A 26,488-nucleotide genomic window follows, 5' to 3' on the forward strand; every position below is an offset into this window, starting at 1 on the left:
TGTTCGTGAATGAAACTTTTTTTCCCCATGTGTTGATATCCTACTGTCATTGTTATACTATGTGGATGTGTGAAGATACAGGACGACGTGGATGCAGGTGTGTCTATTGACAGGTCACATTGAAGCACAGAGAGAAGAAAAAGGTTTCTCCCTTCTATTACTGCTTTATACTATATGCTGTTGATATGAAACGATTAACTGATTATATGCGTGATGCCCATAAAAGTGTGATCCATTACTGTCTGATTAATGTATAGCAGGCACATTGACTAATACAAAACCTTAATCATTAGTGTGTGTCATACAATTATAATTTGTTAAACATTTGGATAATATATTGGCTAATATAAAGCTCCCCCCCTCCCTATAGAGTTACAATACATCTTTATTTGTATAGCGCTTTCACGTCAGCTGAAGCTGTTAACAAAGCGCTTTACAGAACGGTTAACATCCATCAATCCATCCATTCATTTTGTGATCCGCTTATCCTCATAAGGGTCGCGGGAAAAGTTAACATAAAATCAAATACAACATAACACATAACATAAAACACGGATAGTCATAACAGCTATTCCTGCAAACACCTTGTTTTTGAATCAGTTATAGATCAAAGAAGAGAGAATCAAAGATCAGCGACATCATGCTCAAAACGTGCATGACATCCCACACGTCGGCTACAAGCTAAATTTGAAAGTAAACAAGAAACTGTAGCGTCCATTGCCGATAAAAGAAATTGCTTTACTTCTCCTGTCAATTTTAGATCAGCGTCAATTCTAAGCGGCGACTCTCAGTTCCACATACGCATCTGCGCTCTGCGCTGATGCTCCTTTCTTCTCATCGTCGGCTCCACCAGTCATCCATCGAGCCGCACTAACTCAGACTGTCCAACAGCGTCGACATCTCCGCTGAACATAAAGGGGCTGGGAAAAATGCTGCCCATTATAGGCGCAAAAAAACCCCACAAGTGCCCCGGGGCTGTCAAGTGGCGACAGTCAAATAGCACCAACATTCCCCCCCCATTAAAATCAATGCTGGTGCATGTGTGCTGCCGAGACGTGCAACCATCAAGCACAAATTCTTCGACGAATGTCGTGGCGCACAACGCTGAAAACAGTACACAACGGGTCCACACGAAGGACAAAAAACACCATATGACAAACCAAAAGACAAAAACAACCAAAAAAGCAGAGCTCTTGAAGAGCTTTTGCAGACGGCTGCCAATTTCAGGCGCCATCTTTAAGTTTGCTTTGTAATTGTCAGTCTAACTCTGATATGAAATAGATCTTTCACATCCTTATTCCAGTAAATTCTGCAGTACTAAAGTCCTGTGTAAAAGTCGAAGGCCATAATTTAATTTGTCATTTTCGTCGTGGTCGATTGAACATGCATAACTAAAATTGCCTGTCAATGCCAATCTGTTAACTGATGCAAAAGAATATCATGGAGCACCAAATTTGTGTTGGTTATTTACCAGTCAAGTTTCTTGATGGGCGTGGGTACTGAATATGGAAAAGGTTCCATTTTGGAGGTGGACTGTCCTATACACTCATTCAACATAGTTGAATTTAAAGTATTGTGTGATGCAGTATTTATAAAATTGAACTATTAGCATTTTTGCACAAGTGTCTGACTTATATCCCTTTCTCCGATGCCATTTTAGCTTTCAAGACCTTATGCAATATTTGCATGATGCTTTCCTTGTTGTTGGCGACATTATAAGATGTCAAAGAGAGCAGAGAGTCAAAATTTTCCTCTGAGTAGGTGAGATTGTTGGTGGTGAAGGGAGAGTTGCTGCTGGACACATCCAGCGCTCCAGCTTTTATTTCCGCCTTAGTTTTGCGCTCCACACCTGTGAAGTCAAAATAAGGATAATCATTGTTTGTGATGTAATACAACAGACTTATGAAATACTGTGTATGCTTTCGATTGATCCAAAGGGTCAGTACTACCACTTAAAAAAAAAAAAAAAAACACTCCAACAAAATATATCAATTAACATCTATGAGTTAGGAGGCAAAAATGAGTCTCAATGCAAAACATAATTTTATGGAAAATTTAACAGACAAGACAAAAGTGCAATACAACCCATATAGTTTTGCAGGCGATGCCCACATACCACAAATCCCTTTTTCTGGATTCCCAGCAAGTTTGATTTTTTTCCCAGTGTCCTCGTGACTATTATATAATATATAACTATATAGTGTGTACTGTATGCGAAAACAAGTCTAACTCGCTCAGGGAGCATTCGGGTGAATTATGATGAAAAGTAGACTTTTTTTAAGGGTGTGTTCACACCCTAAAGCCAAATATCCCTAACTTTGTGTGAGTAGCGTATATGTGTGGTAGAAACCGGGAGTGTCACACTCCTTTTCAGAAGGCTGTTATGACTGTCAATCCAAATAAATGTATGACCGCCTCATTTTACATATTACATATCTGTAAATAAATAACTATTTTGTCAGCAAACGCAACAACAACAACAACAAAAAATATTGACATCAAAGTTACTTTTTTGCATGATATTTACTTTTCACAAAAGCTTGTTTTCTCTGCTTTTTGGTCAGAGGCCAGTGTAACTGGTCAAACGAACCCATGTTCCACTGCTGATTACTATGGAATTGGAAAAGCTGGAAACCAACTTTTTACTTCTTTTTTATTTGTTGAATGAAAGAAGAAGTATTTTTCTTTTGGTAGGTTCGGTGCTTATATTGTCACAGAACACAATATTCTGTGGGCCTTGATATATCAGTCAAAATGCTCTAAAATAGTTGGCAATATGGAGAAATCTACTTTGAAAACAGTCAGCAGTGAATGGGTTAGGAGTCAGTCACTCTTGCAGGATGGCACATGCCTATGTTTAGTGTCAGAATGGTCACACAGATGTTCTGCAACAGTTTAACTGGTTGCAAACAGTTTTTCTTGCCGAAACTTTGATTGTCATTCGATTAATGATGAGGAGTTTCAATGATCATTCTTGACCACGAGTTAATTCTGGACTAAATAGCAAATAATCATTCACTTTCGCTGACATAATATACCTGGTTGTTTGAAGTGTTTGAATGAAATATTGACAAGTGGAAAGTGAATCACAATCGGTGCCTTGGGATTCTCCATATCTTCAAAGATATAAACCTCCCTCTGAGGTGCTTCTTCCAGACTGGTAAAATCGACATCGGGGAAGGGGATGTCATGGTCTTTACAGTAAGCTGCTGTCAACTTTAGTTCCTGTTAACATGAGAGTAAGACGATACGAATGGAGCATTGCAGTCACTTTCAAACTCATCAGCTAACCAGAGGTTCACTTTTACCTTGAAGATGTTGTCTGGGTTCCAGGAATAGTCAAGGGATATGATAATATCCACTTCTCTCTCTGGACGTAGGACAGGGACACAGCCAACATTTATGTGATGACCAGAATCAATTAATTGTAGAATGGCATCACTGGGTGTCAATGAGTTTGGAAAGGCATCAATGTGTGTTTCTGGGAAAAGAATAAATAGAGTCAATATGTAACAATAAATATATGAACCTGATGCAATCCAATGAGTAAGCAGTAAAATACAAGATGTAATGTACAAAGTCAAACAAATCAACACAGGAATGTGTAAAAAAAACTGGCAACTTCATGAGATGGTAACTAACGGGAACACCAGAGGGACAAAGGGGTATGCAGTGCATCCCCAAAGTATCACAGTGACAAATGAAAAACGGAATTTACTTGACGCTAAAGACCACATCTTAACCAGGGGCGCAAATAAGTCTGGAGACGCATTGTATTGTCAAATCTTTTGTGTGAGACATAAAACTGACGTAAGTAAGTAGTGTCAGTATTAATACATAAAGAGCAATGTCACAAACTTGGCAAGAGCGCATGCTAATGTACTGCATTTGATGATCTGGTGAAAACATATAGGGTTTCAACCAGTACAAAGGTAGCCTGTCACAATATTGTTTTCTTGCGTCAAGTGATCCCACCAAAGAAGAAATCCCTCCCACCCAAATTAATAAACACAAGTCCAAAGCACTTTGAAACCAAAACACGAAGAAACAAAATGACCAATTGTGAGCTTGTGTGAAAGAAAAGTCACTTGCGGGACCGAAGCTTTAAAATACTTGGGACTCTAAAATCAGCGTTGCCTACAACTTCAGGATTTTTCAAACGACACGAGACCATTTATCATATTTTCTGCACTATAAGGCGCTTCGGATTGTCATGCTTGCCTTCAATGAGTGGCCTATTTTAAATCAGTTTTCATATATAGGGCGGACTGCATTATAAGTCGCATAGAATAGAAGCTGTAATCGTGGCTGCGGTTACGCTATGCATTCACTATATGGAGCATCACAGATGCTGGCTTTTGAACTTTATGTCCAAAACAGTCCGGATCGTTCTTTTCCTCTTTGGCCAGGAGGATTTCCAAAACAATTTGAAGTGTGGACTCATCAGACCACAAAACGCTTTTTCACTTTGTATCCGTCCATCTTAGATGAGCTTGGGCCCAGAGAAGCCGGCTGCGTTTCTGTTTATCTTTGATAAAATGTCTTCTGCTTTGCATAGTAGCGTTTTAAGTTGCATTTACGAATGTCATGCCAAACTGTATTTTTGACATTATTTTCTGAAGTGTTCTCGAGCCCATGTGCCCATACGTCGAGCTCCGTCCACGTCAGGCCACGCCCAGCCAAAAGGATTGCCGTTGCTTTTGTTCCTGTTCCCTGGCGAGGTGAAGGTCACCGTCGCTTATCGTTCATGTATTTCGGCGAGGCGAAGGTCGCCGTCGCGTGTGTTCTTGTTCTGCGGCGAGGCAAGGATTGCCGTCGCTTTTAGTTCCTGTTCCCCGGCGAGGTGAGCTTTTGGACAACTTTGGGACGTCTGGGATCCGTCCCTTGAGGGAGGGGTACTGTCATGATTCGGTTTAGGGACCAACAGGTGGCACTGTAGGGCTCCCCCGGCAGTGCACACCTGTTGGTCATAACTAATTAAGGCTTTAAAAGGACTCCCAGCCCGAACACTGTGTCGGGTCATTGTTGCTCTTGCTACTGTCATGTGTGTTGCTGTTTGCTCTTAGTTTCTGTCATGTTTAGTTCATTATGTTTTAGCTTTAGTCATGGTTTTTGTTTGATACTTTGGACTTTGTTTGTTTTGGATGTAGTTTTCTTTGTTTTAAATACAATTCTTCAAATACACCCTGCTCCTCCCTCCTGCCTGCTTTTTGGGGTCCACCACCACCTCGCAACGTGACAGTACTCGTAAGAGGGAGCACATAACTCCTACTCTGGCATCCCTTCACTGGCTCCCCATTCATTTTAGAGTTATTTTCAAGATCCTCTTATTTGTTTTCAAATCTCTGAATAATCTCGCGCCACCTTACCTCTCTGAGCTCATCCGCCCCTACACACCTGCCCGGCGCCTCAGGTCTGTGGACCAGACCTTATTAGAAGTACCAAGAACTAAACTGAGGCTCAGAGGGGATCGAGCCTTTTCTGTTGCTGGTCCCTCTCTCTGGAATGACCTCCCACTGAACATTCGGCAAGCCTCCTCGCTGCCCATCTTCAAAACCCTCCTCAAAACTCACTTGTATTCTTTGGCATTCGACTCAGCATGACTTAGATTTGTTCTTGGTTTTACTGTTTGGTGCTTTCTACCGCCTTTCTTACCGATTTGTCTTACTGTTTATTGTGCATGTTAAATTGCTCCATGTACAGCACTTTGTATGCAGCGATGGCTGTTTGAAAGTGCTCTATAAATACTGTTGACTTGACTTGACTTGATGCCACATACATGAATCACTGAATGCTTGGAGTTGCATAAGGTGAACAGGACCTTAAGAGCCTTCGTTGCAAATTCGATGAGAATGCGGAAAACCACACTTGAAGCCAATGGCAAGCCACTTACCCAAGTGTCCATCAAATGTGGCATATACCAAGGTGATGCACTCTCCCCACTGCTGTTCTGCATAGGACTGAACCCCCTAAGCCAAGTAATCACCAAGACAGGCTATGGATACCGCCTCAGAAATGGAGCTACAATCAGTCACCTCCTCTACATGGATGACATAAAGCTGTATGCTAAGAGCGAAAGGGACATAGACTCCCTGATCCACACAACCAGGATCTACAGCAGCAACATCGGGATGTCATTCGGGCTTGAGAAATGTAGTCGGATGGTGACTAAGAGAGGAAAGGTAGTCCGCACTGAAGGGGTCTCACTCCCTGAAGGAACAATAGCAGACATTGAGGGCAGCTACAAGTACCTCGGAATACCACACGCCAATGGCAACCTCGAACTGGCAACAAGGAAAGCGGCTACGGCCAAATACCTCCAGCGAGTGAGGCAAGTCCTAAGAAGCCAGCTCAATGGCAAGAATAAGACCCGGGCAATAAACAGCTATGCCCTGCCAGTGATCAGATACCCTGCAGGAATAATAAGGTGGCCAAAGGAAGGGATTCAGACCACGGACGTTAAGACCCGAAAGCTCCTAACCATGCATGGAGGGTTCCATCCCAAATCCAGCACCCTGAGACTGTACGCAAGCCGGAAGGAAGGATCGCCGGGGACTCGTGAGTGTGAGAGCCACTGTCCAGAATGAAACATCCAAGCTCCATGAATACATCAAGGAGAAGGCTCCAACGGATGACGTACTCAGAGAATGTCTCAGACAATGGGGAACAGAGGATGAGGCGCTGGAAGAGGGACCATCATGGGAGGACAAGCCCCGACACGGGATGTACCACCGGACCATAACTGAAGTGGCTGATCTCAAGAAGTCCTATCAGTGGTTAGAGAGGGCTGGCCTGAAGGACAGCACAGAGGCACTCATCCTGGCTGCTCAGGAGCAGGCCCTGAGCACCAGAGCCATTGAGGCCCAGATATACCACACCAGACAAGACCCAAGGTGTAGGTTGTGCAAAGAGGCACCTGAGACGATCCAACACATAACTGCAGGGTGTAAGATGCTGGCAGGGAAAGCCTACATGGACCGCCATAACCAGGTGGCTGGCATAGTCTACCGAAACATCTGTGCGGAGTATGGACTGGAAACCCCAAGGTCAAAATGGGAAACACCTCCGAAGGTGGTGGAGAATGACAGAGCGAAGATCCTGTGGGACTTCCAGATCCAGACTGACAAGATGTTAATGGCGAACCAACCAGATATCGTGATCATAGATAAAGGGCAGAGGAAAGCCGTTGTAGTGGATGTAGCGGTCCCAAGTGATGGAAACATCAGAAAGAAGGAACATGAGAAACTCAAGAAATACTAAGGGCTCAGAGAGGAGCTGGAGAGAGCCTGGAAGGTAAAGGTGACAGTCGTGCCTGTGGTGGTCGGAGCACTCGGGGCAGTGACCCCCAAACTAGATGAGTGGTTGCAACAGATCCCGGAAACAACATCGGACATCTCAGTCCAGAAATGTGCAGTGCTGGGAACAGCAAGGATACTGCGCAGAACCCTCAAGCTTCCTGGCCTCTGGTAGAGGACCCGAGCTGAATGAGGGACGGACACCATCCAAGGGGTGAGACAAGGATTTTTAAAAAAAATATATATATTATATATTATAAGGGAGTGTCACTGCTTTTTTGGACGTGTTGCAGCCATCAAATTCAAAATGAATTCATACTTACAAAAAACAAAAAATAATTGTTGTTTTTGTTTTATCTTTTTGCTTGTACCGAAAACAGAAACAACCAGAAGCAAACTCTTTTCTCAAAGAAATTATTTTCCATTTCGCAATGATGATTATTATATCTTGAAACCATTGAGCGCATACCTTTCCAGGCTTTGAAGTTGCTATTTGCATTGTAGTTTGAGTGCAGAAGGAGACCATTCATGAAATTGTGTACTTTAGAACGAATTGGACGATTCCTCAAGAAATCATTGATGATTCCGGAGACATCTGTGAATGCCTCTATGAGCTTTGTATCAAGAGTTGAAGGCTCATCATCAGCATCTGTCAAAAGGAGGAAAACAGAAACACTTCACTATCCCACGGGGCATTAATATTAAATCATCAACTTCCAAGTGTACCCACAGTAATTAATATTGGTTTAAGTTTGCATTCAATTTGAGCTGTCAAAGAAAATGGAGCAACACTCTGGGATGAATGATGAAATCAACAAAAAACACAGTGGATGTAGGAGGTTATTTCGTGGTTAATTGCCTCTGGTGAGACACGATTGTGAGAACTGCAAGTTCTTACTTGTATTACATACCTGGATCAAATTTCTTTCACAATATATTACTGCATGTGGTTGTGTTGGCTTTTTATGCTCAAGACGTTGATGTAATCAGCCTGAAGTGTTCCAATCTATCCATTCATCCATTTTCTGAACAGCTTTATCCTCACAAGGGTCGCTGGGCATGCTGGAGCATATCCCAGCTGTAGGCAGTAGGCGGGTGACAACTGGTTGCCAGCCAATCACAGGGCACACAGAGACGAACAACCATCCGCGACCATGCTCACACTCACACTCACACCTTGGGACAATTTAGAGTGTTCTGTTAATCTGCCATGCATGTTTTTGGAATGTAGGAGGAAACCAGAGTACCCGGAGAAAACCCACGCAAGCTAGGGGAGAACAAGCAAATTCCACACAGGAGTGTGAGGCCGACGCGCTAACCAGTCAAGCACCTCTTCCTATCTAGCCATTCATCCATCCATTTTCTGATCCGCTTATCCTCTCTAATTGAAGATTATTTGAGAGTCCTTTTTTCAGTTCCTGACTGTCTGTATAGCATTCAGACAATATTTGTCTTCATCCTAAATTATGAATGTTGACAATGACCTGTGCACACAAAAAGAAATGAAGCAGTACACTGCAGTTCTAGCAGGTGTAACTATGACAAAATTTAGTGTATTCTGTGTGATAAAACATCAAAATGTGGGATGAGCGGTTCAATGCCAAAAAAAAACACTCACAATCGTCATGGCGACAACCTGTATATCAAATGAATGGATGGATAGATTCATCCATCCATCCATTTTCCGAACCGCTTGATCCTCACGAGGGTCGCGGGGGGTGCTGGAGCCTATCCCAGCCGTCTTCGGGCAGTAGGCGGGGGACACCCTGAATCAGTTGCCAGCCAATCGCAGGGCACACAGAGACGAACAACCATCCACGCCCACACTCACACCGAGGGACAATTTAGAGCACCCAATCAGCCTGCCATACATGTTTTTGGAATGTGGGAGGAAACCGGAGCATGGATGGATAGATTGATAAATTAAAAAGCAAATCAAATGAACATATTCTTATTATATTCTCAAACTACATTGCTTACTAGTAGCTTTACCTATGCTTTTGATATGTGGCCCAAGTCGGGAGTCAGACTCAGTATCCGAACCAGTGGCGAGCATGAATAACTGAGTCAGGTTGACCGAAAAGCAACTGCTCCATATTCCTAATTGAAAAGAAAAAATTTGGACTTTTAATTGCTTCTTGATTACCATATGAGTATGAACATTCAATAAATATGTGAATGTTCTTACCAATCAGGTATGGGATGCGCACTTCTGGGAGTTTTTTGATGAGATGACCAAGGAAGAACTGACTGCCAAAGTCTTCAGCTCGCACAAAAGTCCCGTACTTTTGAAAGCCAACTTCATAGGGGGTGAACTCGCACCACTCTGCTCATTGATAATATAGAGTAACAAAACATAAATGTTCTTCGTGTGAACTGCATTTATGCTGCCAATATATCACTTTTGGATTGGATTTCACTCAGCTTGAACAAAAACAAAAGGATATGTACAATACCTGGACAGTGTCAAACTAATGCGACACTGACTGATATTTACCAGCTTCTGAATCAAAGCCTCCCTTCTCCTTCATATTGACCGCAGTGTATATGGGCAAAGGGTTTTGGCCTTCATTTGTTGTCTTCTGCTGCTCAGAGAGGGTACTGGTAATTTTCTGCAAGTGTCGACACATATTATGATTGTCCTTTTGAAAGAAAAATAGCATAGGAAAAAAATATGACTAAGTGTGGAGCTACTTACTGACCTTCCCAAAAGCAATTTGCTCATAAATGAGGCCAGCCATATCCGTAAGTGACACAATGTGCCCTTGATTCATTTTTTCTTTTAGTTCTTCACTATAATATTCTCTTTTCTCTGCGGAGAAAATACTCAGGACACTCTTACATAGCTCTTTCCTTAGGTCAGCGATGGTACTGTCCATGCTGTTCTGTGACCAATTTGCTTCTTGGGACAAGGCAGTCATAGCCCTGTTCACAATAACAAGACGAATACCATTAAAAGGCCGAAATTAATGGTGTGCATGTTTTCCAGTTAACGCCGATGTGACACTGTCATCAAATTCCATCAAATTCATAATGTCTTATTAAAAAAACAACAACAACAACAACAAAAACCCTTTGACTATACATTATTAAACCACAACATAAATTAAATTAATCTTTTTCATCACGAAAACAATAAACTCACCAGGTTGATCCAGATACTCCAGTGATATAAGAAACCACATCCAGGAATTGCATTTCCTTCAGGCTCTTCAAACTACCAAGTAGGCCTGTCATTGCTCTCGATCCTCCCCCTGAACCCACCAAGGCTATAGTTGGCACCTAAAAAAAAATTTTAAAAAATCCAAAGACTAGTGAAATGAAGACAACAACTTGTTTTGACAGCTGCATATTGAGTTGTGCTCTGGATCAATATTGTGTTAAGTAAAAGTATTTTACCCCGCAACCCTCGTGAGGATAAAGTGGCTCGGAAAATGAATGAATGAATGAATGAATAAAAGTATTTTACTCCTTTCCAATGACTCTTAAAATCATTGAGTGTAAGCAAATAATTTTCAAAATGACTTGATCAAAGAAGACCATGTGATATCGCAAATGTGATGGAGGCAGAGATATGGTATGGACATGTATGGCTGCTAATGGGACAGGCTCACTGCTAACTGTCAGAAAAGTTCCAGGCCTGGCATCACAAAACTTCAAACCCAAACTACAAGTTTTCACGTTCGAAGTAATCTCCTTGTAGTCTGAAGGTGTTTTTACACCACACTTGCTCTTTGTAAAAGGTTTGTGGGGCAGCGTAGAAGGACTGTGGTGCACCGCTGCAAGCTTACCCATATTTGGCAGGGTTGATGTAGCAGCCCACCAGAAAGAAAACAGGGAGGCTTTTTCTGCTGGTTAAGATGACCAGTAGACTGTGGCTCGGCAAAATGTGATTGTTGCAAAGCAAAAACACCAACAAAAAAAATCCCTGGCTTTTCTCATTTTAAGGAACAGACACCTTGTCTGCGAAAGTTTTGCTTAACCAGTGGCTGGCTAGCTTTTGTAACAAGCATAGACTGTAATTCGTAGATATTTGGCCCTCCTTTTGGGGCAGGCCCGACCTGCTGAGTTTGGATGGCCTTCAGCCTAACTGGGAAGGCGTCCTCAGTCTTTAAAGAATGATTTAGCTGCCAACACAACCACCATCGGTCACCAGACTGACTAGCGATGTGTAAACTTTTTTGGATGGAGGACGAATTCTCCTCCTCTTGTCCGCTTGAAGCAAAGTGAAGTCTGTCCCTCCCGAAAACAAACACGGCGAACACGCACGAGACAAATGGAGCATCGTGATATTACACATTCGGTCTGAAGGAGTGTGTATTGGGGGATTTTTGTCAGTCGTTGATGCAGTGGTTCTCAAATAGTGGGCCGCGCATGTTCCCCGAGGTGCGTTTGGCCTCGGGGAACATGCTTTTTTATTTTTTATTTTTTTTACTGTCCTAGAATAAAGTGCAATTGCACCTTAACTACATTAGGGGGCAGTGCCGCTCACCTTGGCAGAGTGGGCAGGGAGCATTCACCCAGTGTTTTGTTAGCACTGAGCATGCGCGCTTTGCACACGGCACGGAGTATGAGTAGGAAGTGTTGTCACGAAGTCGACAAAGAGCGAGAGAGGTCTACCGAAAGGGAAGATGAGAAAAATATGACGAAGCGTATGTAGCGCTTGGCTTCACTGTGACTACGGTGGGAGGAAAGACAGTGGACAGCATGAAGCCTAATGAATTTAGGCGTCATTTAAAGACATTACACCCCAATTCCGTTGATAAGAGGGGGGGTTTTTTTCAGCGAAAACGTGCCGAATATTGCCAACAATCATCCCGTTTTGTGACTGCTACTTGTATTGTTCCAGACATCATCTTTGATTTAAAAAAATCTGCACAAATTATTTTAGATATTTTTGTTTTGCAGGTTAAAGATGTTTTAAGATTGTGCTCCTGAGTTCATGTTGGTGATCAGTTGGTAATTTTATTTTTCAGTATCGTATGGTTTGACATGGTCCGTCAAAAAATATTTATAGTTAAATTAAGAATTTAATTTTACTTTTGAATTTCAGACGCACTTTAACTCTTTTCTGTTACAGTTAATAAAGCTATTCTTGTTTGTAAGTTGGTCCATATTTCTTTTTTTATTCTCTTATACATTAATAAGGATACAGTGTTATGCAGAGGTGTACTTATAACAATTTTATAGACAAATGATACTACAGGTAATTATCATCGGGGGGGGGGCGCGCGAGATGTTTTCTTCTTCTTAGGGGGGGGGGGGGCAGAAAATACTGACAATAATTGAGAACCACTCCGTTAATGGAATGGCATCTGCAGGTACTTGACACGGTTAGGAAGGGACGGATGAAAACCCACGTCTGTCCTTACTTAGTCGGTCCTTTTCAAAAAACTTCTCGTCCACTGTCCTCTGTCCCCAAAGTGGGCGTCTGTCCGGGATGGATGGATGGACCGTTATGTCCCAGGCACGGAATACCCATCTCTGATTATCACCACACAACAATCCCTAGGGTTATTATTGAGTGTTCCATGCATGTCTTTGGAATGTGTGAGGAAACCCACACAGGCACGGGGAGAACATGAAAACGCCACACACGAAATCCAGAACTCGGATGTGAAACCGGGACGTCAAAACAAACCGTGCCTTCAAATTTGTTTATTTGCTGTGAGGTGACATCACTCCTAGTGGTGAACAGGCTCATTCGCTGGTACTTCTTTCACGTCCGCTTTCACTTCTATCATAATTGTTACTTTTAATTTACTTTCAATAAACCAATTGCGGGCGGCCCGGTAGTCCAGTGGTTAGCACGTCGACTTCACAGTGCAGAGGTACCGGGTTCAATTCCAGCTCCGGCCTCCCTGTGTGGAGTTTGCATGTTCTCCCCGGGCCTGCGTGGGTTTTCTCCGGGTACTCCGGTTTCCTCCCACATTCCAAAAACATGCATGGCAGGCTGTTTGAACGCTCTAAATTGTCCCGAGGTGTGAATGTGAGCGTGGATGGTTGTTCGTCTCTGTGTGCCCTGCGATTGGCTGGCAACCGATTCAGGGTGTCCCCCGCCTACTGCCCGAAGACGGCTGGGATAGGCTCCTGCACCCCCCGCGACCCTAGTGAGGATCAGGCGGTTCGGAAAATGGATGGATGGATAAACCAATTGCCATTTGAGCCCTCGTGTAAAAATGAGACTTATAAGCTCACTGAGCCAAGTCAGGTATTTTAAGGAGGATGGAACAAAAAAAGATTGTGTTGTATGGCTTGACCTACATGTGTGAGAATACATTCACTGTCATGAACAACAAAGGCCGTCACAGATCCAAGTTAACTGACCAACACCTCAGATCCATCCTGAGAATTGACACAACAAACCCAATTCCAAACTTTGATGCACTGAAAAAAAAGACTGGCCCACTAAACTGCTCCCACGAAAATTGGTGAGTTTTTCTGCTGTGTGATGGAAAGAAAAAATCATATAGAAAGTTAAGAAAATGCTCTTTTAGTTGAGCGTCCATTTACGCACAGCAGTGAAATGAGCAGTGCTGAAATGTTTGAAATGGTGTATTTTGTTGTTAATGAATGTTTTTCAATCAATATTTCGTATCCTGAAAAGGGCCCAGCAGAGGATGTACTTCCTGAGGCTGCTGAGGAAGCATGGCCTGCCACAGGAGGTGTTACGACAGTTCTACACGGCGGTCATTGAATCAATCCTGTGTTCTTCCATCACGGTTTGGTTTGGGGCCGCCACAAAAAAGGACAAAATCAGACTTCAACAGACAGTTAGGACAGCAGAAAAAAATCATTGGCACCGCCCAACCCACTCTTGAGGACTTGCACACTGCAAAAATGAAAACAAGGGCACGGAAAATCCTACTGGATCCCCCGCACCCTGCCCACCACCTTTTCCAGCTACTCCCCTCAGGCAGGCGCTACCGATCCATGCGCACCAAATCCAGTAGACACTTAAACAGCTTTTTCCATCTAGCCATAAACCGATTAAAAACAGATGCACTCTCCAGTTTTGATAGATCATTGTATATGTGCAGTTTTCTTCCATACACATGTTCTCCTCCCAGGATCGTGCCAAATAGTGTGTAAACGGCGCATCTTCTATATTCATTGATACAACCGTACTCCCTGGATGAGAGCTATTTTGCACATTTGCATGGCGCAGTTCTTAATGCACGCTGTTAGTAAATCGGGTGGTCCATTTATTTGTGTCTGCTTACTGTGCTATGAGGTTTGCACACTACGCCCAAAGCTTTAATATATGCGGCCAAAACACCCGATCCAAATGTTTTCGGCTCAGCCCATCTTTTAAATTGTAGAACCATCGTGGCCTGTTAAGTCTACTCTAAAGGTTTGCTCACATCTGCTTCAGAATCAAAATGTAATTGTTTCACACCTGATCTGGTGATGGTGGCGAGTCCAGGCCAAAGAGCTTTTGCATTTTCTGCCCAACAATGAGCTTTCTCTTCTTCAAATATTCTTTCTCTTGTTGTGGAATGTCAAAATCAAGCCGAATTGCAACGTCGTCATCGATGCTGCAGATTTTCAAGGAGCAGAAGTCAACATTTGAATTTGTACGGTACAGCACACAGAAGAATGTCCTCATTGTCAAAACAGATATAACACAAATTAAGTTTTGATTTGAACCCTTTGAGGGACAGCGGTTCCGACAGTGGACAGCTTATCATGTTATCAGGTTACAGGGTGCATGAAAGGGTTAAGCATGACAGCGAAAAGGACTATGTTTACCATTCATGGGTCTCAACATTCAAATCCACTGTGTCCTGTGACAAAGAAAAACACATCACTTTAAAACTCAGAACGGGAATATTAAAATTATGAATCAATTGATTTTTGCTGGTTTGCCCTGGTATCCACATGTCTCCAGAGATTTATTTTCATCAAAAACGAAAGTTTCTGAAAACTCAGGCTTAAGTGGAGATCTGCGCTTTTTTTTTTTTTTGCAGCAAATGAGGTATTGTGGCTGGATTTTTTTTCAGGAAGTGATGGAAATATATACTGTATGTATTTTTAAAAAGCCCGGCTTTTTGTAGACAAGGCAAACGGTTTGTAGTTGATTCATTGAGCTAATGGCGACAGTTGGAAATTATCAGGAGAAACAACATATCAATGTAATTAATGAACGGAATTATGGAAATTGAAGAAAAGCTTTACAAAGGCAGAATACAGTACAGTGTATGCTCTGTGTAGAAAGCAAGCGGTTTAGACCACTGCTGTCTGGATGCAAATTCTTTCGCTTTTCTTTACCAAATATATATTTTTATTGTGCAATTCATGTTATGCTTCCTTTTAGTAAAAAGAAAAAGTTAAGTGGTAGTTGAATGTTCTGTTTGTACTGCAGAAGTCCACATAAGTGAAACAAATCAAATAAAAGCTTTGCGATGTAAGCAGGACTAAAGGAAGTTCTTTTTTTAAGATGTAAATGTAAAAAAAATATTCTTAGCAAAAGACATGCCTGGCAAACTGCAAGCGAAATAAAGGGAAACAATAAATAAACAAAAAATGGCCTCATATTACCTGATCAATGACAAGAGAAACTTTGCTTCTGTGTTCAGGTGGTAGTGGCTGAAGCCTTGTAGAACTTAATTTGATATCATCAGCAGAGGACTTTAAGACAAAAAGGTACAGTGGAACTTAATTCGATCACTTTACTTTTGCAGTCTACAACCAAATAGAACCACAACACTTTTTAGTTAAGACCGCACACTTGTTCAATGTAATAAAAAATATCAAATAATACAATTGACTGCTTTTCTTGTCAAAATTAAACAGGATTATGTTTTGAATAAAACCTACCCATCAAGAGAAAGTTGCACAAAAACAAACCAGACCCACAGAGGCACAGAAATGTTATTGACAGCAACTCACTGAAATGCCAATTTCAGTCTCCAAGTCTCTGTTGATGAAGAAACGTAGCTTGGTGCCTTCCTTTGCCAGTAAAGCCTGACTTTCAGGACAGGCGCCCCGAAGTTTCATCACTTTACCCCGAAAATCTATGGAAAACAAAATATTGACTCATTAAATCTCTTCATTGCTTGCAATAGTTTGATATTTCACAAACAATTCTCTTATCCAGCAGTATACAGATTGTTACTTATAATAACGGTCCTCACCATTGTATATAAAAACAAATTTTAATATCTGTTAGGCCTCAATACAAATCTGAAATTTGATCAATGCAATATGATCATGAGTCTTAAATATCCATCCATCCATCATCCAAAGCACCAAACGAGGGTCGGGGGCATTCTGTCTTTGAAGAATAGGCGGGGGACACCCTGAACTGGTTGCCAGCCAATCGCAGGGCACATGTAGACAAATAACAATTCACACTCACAATCACACCAAAGGCAATTTCGAGTGAAAAATTAACCTAGGCAGCTATGTCCACTGTGCCACGCGAGTCTTAACTACAATATAACAACATCATAGTCCTGAAAAAATAAATAAATACATGTGATATTCCGCTCTCATAAGATACAATACCAGATTTGTTTAGTGGCTTGTCGATATTGATGTCCAAAGCAGAGAATGGTGCAGCCTAAAGGAAATACATGTTAGACATACCATAAGGATTATTGAACGCGTAAATGTCATGATCATGATCACTAGCAACTCTAGTACCTACTTAAAGATGTTGCACTTAGACACGAAGGGCCCTATTTTGGTTGGCAGGCACCCATGCACTCGGCATAAAAACGGACACATCTCTATATTGGTTTTGATTCAGGTCCAGTCTAGCGTTTTTCGGACCGCGATGCGGCTCACTGGGCAACCCAGTACAGGGAGCCGCCGAGACTCTGACTCAACTGATAATTCGGGGAAAAAAAACAAAAAAAACCCTGCTTGGCATAAAAACAGGCGCATCTCCATCGTCATGCTGGGGCAAGTCTCGTTTTGCGTGTTTGTGGGTTTGGTAGACAAGCTATGCCTCGCTGGGCAGCCCTGATGATGCGGCTGCTGCTCCCCCAGGGCACATCTCATAATGTGGTGGCATAAGGTTGACAAAATTTTAGACTACCGGTAGTTGAAAGCACGTCTCGCTTATAGTGCAGGTGTTGGAACTCAATTTTTGTGTATTTGATTGAGACTCATCTATTTGTCATCTATTTTATTCATATACAACATGGGACAATCCCTCCAAATGAGTGTAGAAATAAATTCAGGGAACAGTTCATATTCATTATTATCTTAATAGTGCCGCCCTGACCGGGCGGCACAGTTATGGGTTGGTCATAGGTGCCAGGCAGTCTCCAACTGCCCACCTCAGATGCGCAGCTGACTACATCATCCACAAGGAGAGATCTTGCAGTTTTTCTGCCAATTATCATGCACTGACCCCAGTGAGTCTATTTCTGTTTCTGCAATGTGAAGCACGGTGTGCGCTATGACCGCCTATTGCGCTGGTTATGAGACTTGCGCTGGTAACGAAAATAGGGGCCCTTAGTGGACTGTTTTCAGTGCACGTGGTGCTTGTAATGTATCTTACCAGGAGGATTCCATTACTGAGATATTCACAAGAGGGTTCCTCACTAAAAAGAAAAAAAAAAAAGGAAAAAGGAGATAGTTGCTGTCATCTGCAAGATGTGTCAGAAAAAGTCTGGGACCGGTTTCACAAAATCTATAGTACTGTATATCTGAAACCCAAACTACAAACTACGGGTTTTTCGCTTCAACGTGGGCCAATAAACCAGAATGTCTACAAAACGATGCTGCGGCATTTGCTTCATTCAGTCAGCGAGCAGAGACAGTTGTGGTTGGACAACTCTTGGTGACTTCTACGTGTTAACAGGTGTACTCCCTTCAGACGTTTTGAGGATGTAGACGACATCAAGATGGCTGTGATGACAGAGCTGTGGAGGATCCTGGAAGATTCCTTGTGACAGAGTAGACTGGTAAAATTACGGTACTTCAAAGGGGAGAATTTATATTTTGGGACTTGTAGTTTGGATTTAAAACAGCATCACTGTCTGGTGGAAACCTTCTATACTACCTGGAGTCCATTTTATATTTTCTCACAAATTGGTACGAATGGTCGGACCCACATGGTCTCATATTATTATTATTATTGTTATTATTATTAACCAAGCTTAAGTGTTGAAAAGAGAGAAGTATCTATACCAGGGGTCGGCAACCCAAAATGTTGAAAGAGCCATATAGGACAAAAAAAACAAAAAACAAATATGTGTGGAGCCGCAAAAAAAAAAAAAAAGCAAAAAAAGCCTTCTATAAAACTTACAATGAAGAAATCACATGCTGTATGTATGTAGAAGACTGGACTGTCTCAGAATTGTTTGTTTTCATTCCTTTGTTGTGTGTTCACAAACACCCCCATAGAATTTATTTTTTGATTTCCTCACTTGATTTTTTTGTTTTGGTGCATTATTTTCACTTTTGTTAGTGTTAGTGAAGTGATCATTAATTTCCGTTTTTCTGAGGCTGTCTTTGAACGCCTCTCTAGTCGAATGAGAAGAGAGAAGGCACGGAGTCAGACGCAGACGTGTCTGTGTTTGTCGAGACTGTTAAAAGCATAAATAAAGTGTAGGTTTTAAAAAACAACACCACAGCTCTCCTTTTTCGGAGCTGCAACATGTACCTCTATCTATTTGAGCTATATTAGCCTACTATCAAAATCTTTTTCCATTTTCAAACATTTTTTTATAAAGCTACAGGGAGCCACTAGATGTCGCTAAAGAGCCGCATGTGGCTCTGGAGCCGCGTGTTGCTGACCCTCGATCTATACATACCACCTCTAACCTCTTTCCTTGGGTGCCTCATGGCAATATGACGCTTCAAGACTGAACTAAAAGTCTGGATTTAGCCGGGGAACAAAATTTTGTGAAAATGTTTTATAAATTACATTTAAGTAGGACTGTTTTGTTAAAAATGGATAGCTGTAATTCTTTTATCAGCTACTAAAGAAAGTTTGTTTGCTGATTAATTTCTACCGATTGTACTCTCCAGTTGTTTTGAACTGCCACAGTTGTCTGTAACATTTTGTCAACCATCCATTCGCTGTACTGCCTATATTCATTAGGGAGGTGGGTGTGCTTGAGCCCATCTGAATTTAGGAGAAAGGCAGGGTATGCCCTAAACTGGTCGATATAAATGCGTAATAAATTAGCAATTTTGTCTTTATCAAATTTAATGAATGGTTGAACATGATTAAGGTTAGGTGTTGTGTTGGCGCACAACAGAATATTATAGCACTATAAGCTGAACTCTAACACCAACTTTAACCATGCTGTGTTGAGTAAACTCAACTAAGATGGTGATTTTTCGATTTCCTACAAAGTAGTGGTTTTGGAGAAGCGAGGATTCTGCCAGACAGCCATGATATCTTTTGTGACACCAGTCCTGATAACCTTTCTGACACACATAGTATAACGCTCACTTGAGCCAGTGTTGTTCCTTCAAAGTGCAATATCTTAATTAATTTGTTACCTGTGGAGCATCTCAAATTGCATTAAGATGTGGTCCAGTGTCTATTAAAAAAAATGCAAATGTATTACAGACATTTTTCAGCCAATAAGAGTATTTCTAAATTCTAAAATAATATCTCAATATTATACATGTTGTTAGACATTGTAATTTCTCTTGACTCTCTTTTGTGTGGCTCCCAGCGGCATGGTCGACCACCATGCCGCCATAGGTAGCACGTCCGCCTTACAGCAAGGTTCCATTCCGACTCCGGCCTTTCTGTGTGAGTTGCATGTTCTCCCTATGCCTGCGTGGGAATTCTCTGGGTACTCCGGTTTCCTCCCACATTTCAAAAACATGCATGGAACATTCATGTTTTTGAAATGTGGGAGGAAAAACCACGCAGGCACCGGGAGAACATGCAAACTCCACACAGGAAGGCCGGAGCCGGAATCGAACCCTGCACCTCTGTACTGTGAGGCGGACATCCTAGCCACTCAACACTGTGCCACCCCCAAAAGGGACAGTATTCAGACACAGTTATGCAACAGTGACAGTTGAACAACTCTGATTATGTAAACTGGTGTTGTAGCCAAGATATAGAATCCAACACCACATTAAGACTTTAAACTTTTAATGTGTTTCACAAAACTGTCCTGTCACAGTCATGACCAAATCCCAAATTCTACAATGCATGGATGAAACAATGCTTGCTGGGCAGGTTGGGTCTTGAGAAGAAACTGCGAGACCGAGACAAGCCTGAGAGTGAGATACCCAAAAAGCGTGTTGCTCTTGTTTGCTTTTACCTCCAGATTTAAGACGAATGTCATTGTGTCTTTCTTTCCAAGTGTGAGAGTGCTGAGGTCAAAAAGAATGGTTGAAATGAGGTCATCTTGTGAAAGAAGGTCCTCATCATACAGCTTGATCTCTAAAACATTCTGTAAAAACATTGGACAATTTTATCTTTCACAGTCTGCAGTCTTTGAATCTTTATTTTTTCTGCTGTACGTGCCAAACTTGTATATTATACACAGCCTTTAAAAAACGTAACACAAAACACCAGCCGGGAGAATAAGATTTCATAATAAATACCACTCCTTTCATCCCATGTCTGTTGATTTTCGGTGAACTTACTTTCAGATGGGAGGGGACCCTGAAAGTGAATGTTTCATTCCATTCCGGATTGATGTTATTATGCACTGTTCTTGTGCTGAATGCACTTGCAGTTGCCGTGGGAAGACAAAGAGTGACGTAATAATCTGGCTCTGAAACTAACATTCGGGGAAGGGAGGAAGAAACATGATTACTGTAAAGTGATCAACTCTCCATTCCAAAAGTAACCATGAAGCATCGATGTTTGATTTCAAAATACATGAAGGGAAAGCTGTACTTACTGTAATCGGTGGAATAATGGGTTTTGGCTTTTAGTACGGTAATGTTTAATTTCCAGTAAGAAACCACTTCCTTCTGTTGAATGAGAAAACAATTATCACTGGAACAAGGCCACAGATGACCATTTTGATGTTATTATATATTATACAAACTAGGCAGCATCATCAGGCAAATATGGTTTCCTCTCATATTAATTAACGTTGCTTTTAAAAGACAGGGGGGGGGGGAATACTTGGATCCTAATGACTGATAGCGTATACTGAATCATGAAAATTCATGTTTTCTGTTGTAGATCACTTGGAGCTGTAGGCCATGAAATAAATCTTTTTTTTTTAAATGGGTGGGGGAAAAATCTCAATACTGTATCTCTCTCTCTCTCTCTCTCTCTCTCTCTCTCTCTCTCTCTCTCTCTCTCTCTCTCTCTCTATATATATATATATACTTTTTTTTTTTTACATTGGACTACATTGACAACTCTTACCCCCAAATGATTCTCTTTGTGGGGACTGACAGCTTCCATACTACTAAAGAAAAGGAAACAAAGAATGACCATGCGTTTTCAGATGAAACGTTGCATAGCTTCTTAAATAGAATGTTGAATATTTTGTTGAATAAAAGAAAAACGGTACCTCTCCCGCAGCTCAAAGGCGATCCAAAGTTTACCCTTTGAAGAAGAAAGATTGTAAGGGAATTCTCTCTGTCAATCTATGAAGATATATATTTTTTTCATCTGTGCTTTTATTTCTTTTGATTTTCAGGGTTGATTCTCAGCTCAGGCTACGGTATGATACGGTGGTATAAGAATTGCACAGAGTATTGTATCTTTGTCAAATCTGTCTAAAAAAATCCCCACTTAAAAAGCAATTTCTCTGTGTTTTATTTAGCTGTTTGTGAAATTTGTGCTCTGTTATTTTCGTTCACATCCTGAGCATCTCCCAGTGTCTGAAGATCCCCCCTCCCCCACCAAACATCACCACCACCCAGTTTAGTGACGCCCTTGCCTCAGCACCTTGAGAAAATCAAATTGAGAACTGGCCATTGACTAGACCTCTGAGTATGCTACGAAGAGCTATTTGGAACAAGAGCATGGTCCATTCTACCAGCATATTGTAGTTGCCGCTTTCCCTAAAGGTGGGGACTTGGAGATTTCTTACCGTCGACAAGCAAAAATGCATTGGTACACTGAGTTCCAGTTTCAAGTTGAAATCCAACTTGCAATAATTTTGGGAATATTCATTAGTACATATTGCGATCATTATGGATAACGGTTGCCTATTTACTGTACCTTGTGCTGGATGGCAAATTCCTTGATTTCCTTTTCCCCCACTTTCAGAGTGCTGATATCAAACATGATTCTTTGAATCACCTCGTCATACATGGGGTCCTCATCATACAGATGTATCTGCAGAGTAGTCTGGGAACACGGCACAATATTAATTGTTAAGTCGAGTTTATGTCAGTAAAACATTCAAGACTTTAAGAGTTATTAGGCACACACATACTGAAGTTATAGTTGTACTACATGTATTAAAATGTGCTTCCTTATCCTTGAGCCACTTTATCGTTGTGGGGGGATTGTGTTTCCCAATAATGGAGTCTTTATGCCCCTGGTAGATTCATCTAGGTCAAACAGGTCTGAGTAGAGGGACCTGACAAGGCATGGCTCAAATGACCGCCAGTAAAGAATAGAAAATTAAAAAAAAATATTGGACGCTGTTTTCACAAGGGCTCAGTGTTGAGTCTCTATTTTTTGCAGATGATGTCGTTCTGTTGCCGTCATCAAACTGCCATCTCCGGTTTGCGTGTCAAGCAGCTGGGATGAGAATCAGCACCACTAATCTGAGGCTGTGGTCCTCAGCCAGAAATGGATAGAGTGTCCTTTGCACATAGGGATTGAGCTCCTTCCTCAAGTGGAGGAGTTCAAACATCTTGGGGTCTTGTCCACAAGTGAGGGGAGAATAGAGCGGATATCGATCGGATGATTAGCGCAATGATGCAGACTCTTGTTTCGGTGAAGAAGGAACTGAGCCGTTAGGCAAATCCATTGATTTACTGGTCAAGCTACGTTCCCAAGATGCGGGTCATGACCAAAACAATTAAAAAAAAAAAAAAAAAAAACTAAACCACAAATACAAGCCTGTGATTGGCTGGCAACCAGTTCAGGGTGTACCTTGCCGACTGTCCGATGGGATAGCCTCCAGCATGCCCGCGACCCTCGTGAGGATAAGCGGATCAGGTAATTGAATGGACAAATACAAGCAGGTTGCTGATGGTGTTGTGGTACGCTCGCCTGACTTGCGAGCAGGCAGCGTGGGATCAGTTCTCACTCAGTGATGGTGGGAATGGTTGTTTGTCTTATCAATTATTGTAAAAATAAATACATCAATAATCTAAATAACAATAACAGGACCGTGTGGGGATTGGCCAGTTGTAGATATGTGGAAAAATAACTGAGGGTGACCAAATATTCACATGGGAAGTTTCCGCTTGACAGGGACAATATGCAACAGATTGAAAAAAAAAAAGCATCTTCTTGGCAATTTTATAGTTCAAATAAAATTACGATATAATTGATGTTTCAATTACTTGGAATCTTAAAGTTCACACCTGGAGATGACTGTAGATCTTGAAATCAAAAGTTTGGTTCCACTCTGGGTTTTTGCTGTTGGCCACAGTACTTGTCTTAAAAACAATTGCAGGTGGAAAAGTCAGGGTAACATAGCAATCATTCTCAGAATCTGGAATGGAATACAAACATATAAATACTTATGAGCAACATGCTTGAGTTTCTGGGAAGTAAAATCTCACTTCATGTCAATTTAACATAAAAACAAACATTCACAGACATAACATTAAAAAGAAACCTTCCAAAATATAAGACAAATAAAACATTGTTCAGAATAAAATGATATTCTCACATACAAAAGTCTGTTGAGCGAATGTTTTCTGCCCTCAATATGGTGACAGTCAGTGTCCAGGATGAGCAGGATCTTTTCTGTAAAATCATGCCAAAAAAAAGGAGAAAATATAGGAAAGCTGGATGGATAATGATCCATGTCACGAGAATTTAAAGCAGTCCTTGGATTGATGTAGTGTTATTTATCACGGTTACAGCAGAGTATACATTTAACACAATTAAGGTGTGTTGGCAGTCGGCAGACAGCAAAATGAAACGTGTGATGTGGATTTTTTTTCCAAGCATTCTATCTGTATATGCAAAGCAGTTCTATCAGTGGGCAATAGGCTTCGTAGAGAATGTGTACTTTTATTAGCTGAAATGGTTGAAGTAGCGTTCCAATTTATTACTTTATGTACAGTAAAACTACCCAAACAGCAACGCAAAATAAAATACTGTACCAGCAGTTAAAGTGTGTGTTTATCCACCCAACCAGCCATCCATTTTTAACATGCATGATGACTGAAAAATATCCTATCATTAACTACCCACCAGCAATAATTGTTCCTATTAGAAATCACATATTTAATAAAAGGCCTATATTCTACAGCAGGGCTACCCATTACGTTGATCGCGATCGACTGGTAGGTCTCTGAATGGTCCATTTGTGTTTCTCTGTGTATGTTAGTAATATATTTTTATATTAATGCACACTGCACCCTATCATCCTGTCATCCTATCAGTCTCACTTTTACAAAAAGTATTAAATAAAGAAAAGAAAATAAAACAGGTCATCTATAACCTACGGTGTTGCGTGACTGCGTCACCGGAAGTTGTTAGCACTCAGCAGTCTGCAATTGCTACCGAGCCCTAAGGGGACTTGGAGAAAAAAAATAACTTTGCGTTCCCCCGCGAAATTTTCCTTGCAAGATTGCGAGATCATGCAAACTTTTTGTAAGGGGACACTTTTTTTAATGCGCATTTTCATATAAATGTTTAATCACCTCCACATAATACATACACAGCGCACAACAAATTGATGGGTAACTAGTTTTAAAATCAGAAACCAAGAATAATGACTGTTATTGTGGATTACAAATGACAATTTGAAAATTTGGTCCAGACTTTAGCAAGCATCATGGAACTTCACATGCTTGGTTTGCTTTCGCGGGCCACATAAAAGGATGTGGTGGGCCAGATCTGGCCCCCGGGCCTTGATTTTGACACTTGCCTTAGGGGCTCCGTAAATTGCAGCTTGTGATCAGAGTTGCTGCGCTATATCTTTCATCATTATCATTATTCTCATTCAGTTTGTTTCATGTACAATTCATCGAGGGCACAGTCAAAGAATGGGAATCTGGAGGGCTGAGAAAAGTATTTTAAAATGGTACACGTGAGCTACAATAGTTAACAGGCTGCAAATGTGCATCGCATGCCTCCGCTTCGGGCTGTTGCTCATCCTGGTAAATAGCTTACTATGTCTTCACTGCTGGGCTAAAATGTGCATTTTAATGTATTAATAATAAAACATTTTATTCATAAGCGCCTTTCAAAACACTCAAGAACACTTTACAATCAAGAACAAAAACAATAAAACCACAGATAAAATTATAAATAAAAAAAGAAGAGATGAATTTAAATTGAGTATGCGATTTTGAATAGGTGGGTTTTGAGATAGGATTTGAATGTGGGAAGAGAATCAATATTACGGATGATGGGTGGAAGTGAGTTCCAGAGTTCACATAACTAGTATAAAAGAGTGTGTCGTATATTTTAGTTTAAGCACAAATACAAGCACAATTAGTCAAAATTGGTATGAAATGTATATTATCACACGAATGCACAGAAAATTGCACGAATTTGCCTTGGAAAAGTCGAAATCATATAAGAATAACAAACAGGGGTAAATCATTCAATTGACTGACTGGTTGCATGAAATAAGAAGAGGACGTATTTCCCCCAAAAAATCTAATTACAGAATACTGACATGAACTTACAACCAAGTCAAAATAGCATTAGTGTTAGGATAAGCGGCTTGGATAGTGGATGGATGCTCAACCTTAATGTGCATGAATAAACTTACCGTTGCCATTGGGAATGTCACGGCTCACGACAGCTAAATGCAAACGTCTCCACAGGACTGCATATGGACTTGCCTGACAATGCAAATAACGTAGGTAGCTGTAGCTGTTTCTGGCAGGGTGTTTCTGAGCGTTTGCTGCCTCACAGAATCAAATATTCCCCTCCAGCAAAATAACACATTCCTGTATCATGACATACTTGTCAGGTTTCCGATAAGCGCCGGACAAAGAAGCAGGAAAAAGCGAAACCACAAACTCTTGCGCAAGGCAAAGAACAAGATAAATTTAAATTCCTTGTCACTCAAAGGACATGGAAATAGATATTCAAAGTCAGTGGCGGATGCTGATCTGTCAAGGAGGGGAAGCTCAATTTTGGCCGA

General features: G+C 41.3%; 1 protein-coding gene across 3 annotated transcripts; it reads right to left on the minus strand.

Moving 5' to 3' along the window:
• Positions 1 to 289: 289 nt before the first annotated feature.
• Positions 290 to 26,284, minus strand: LOC147199522 (cytosolic phospholipase A2 beta-like). 3 transcript variants are annotated; one of them, XM_086121803.1, is made up of 25 exons: positions 26,111 to 26,284; positions 24,054 to 24,126; positions 23,739 to 23,869; positions 22,417 to 22,545; positions 21,761 to 21,795; positions 21,613 to 21,652; positions 21,134 to 21,206; positions 20,874 to 21,010; positions 20,546 to 20,677; positions 19,764 to 19,804; positions 17,809 to 17,851; positions 16,806 to 16,860; positions 16,188 to 16,312; positions 15,837 to 15,926; positions 15,048 to 15,082; positions 14,695 to 14,833; positions 10,441 to 10,577; positions 9,998 to 10,220; positions 9,793 to 9,907; positions 9,484 to 9,621; positions 9,288 to 9,395; positions 7,765 to 7,944; positions 3,309 to 3,481; positions 3,039 to 3,225; positions 290 to 1,849 (listed from the first exon to the last, which is right to left on the minus strand). In XM_086121803.1, the coding sequence occupies exons 1-25, from the start codon at positions 26,117 to 26,119 to the stop codon at positions 1,632 to 1,634; spliced, it is 2,766 nt and encodes a 921-aa protein (XP_085977929.1). In that variant the 5' UTR covers positions 26,120 to 26,284; the 3' UTR covers positions 290 to 1,631. The 3 variants fall into 3 exon arrangements, with proteins under 3 accessions (XP_085977929.1, XP_085977928.1, XP_085977930.1); XM_086121802.1 differs by having other exon boundaries at positions 21,613 to 21,655; XM_086121804.1 differs by lacking the exons at positions 14,695 to 14,833; positions 15,048 to 15,082 and having other exon boundaries at positions 21,613 to 21,655.
• Between the last annotated feature and the right edge of the window lie 204 nt (positions 26,285 to 26,488).

Source organism: Hippocampus guttulatus, chromosome 10 (assembly GCF_054856545.1).
Source record: "Hippocampus guttulatus isolate MCC_2025c chromosome 10, RoL_Hgut_1.0, whole genome shotgun sequence".
NCBI lineage: Eukaryota > Metazoa > Chordata > Actinopteri > Syngnathiformes > Syngnathidae > Hippocampus > Hippocampus guttulatus.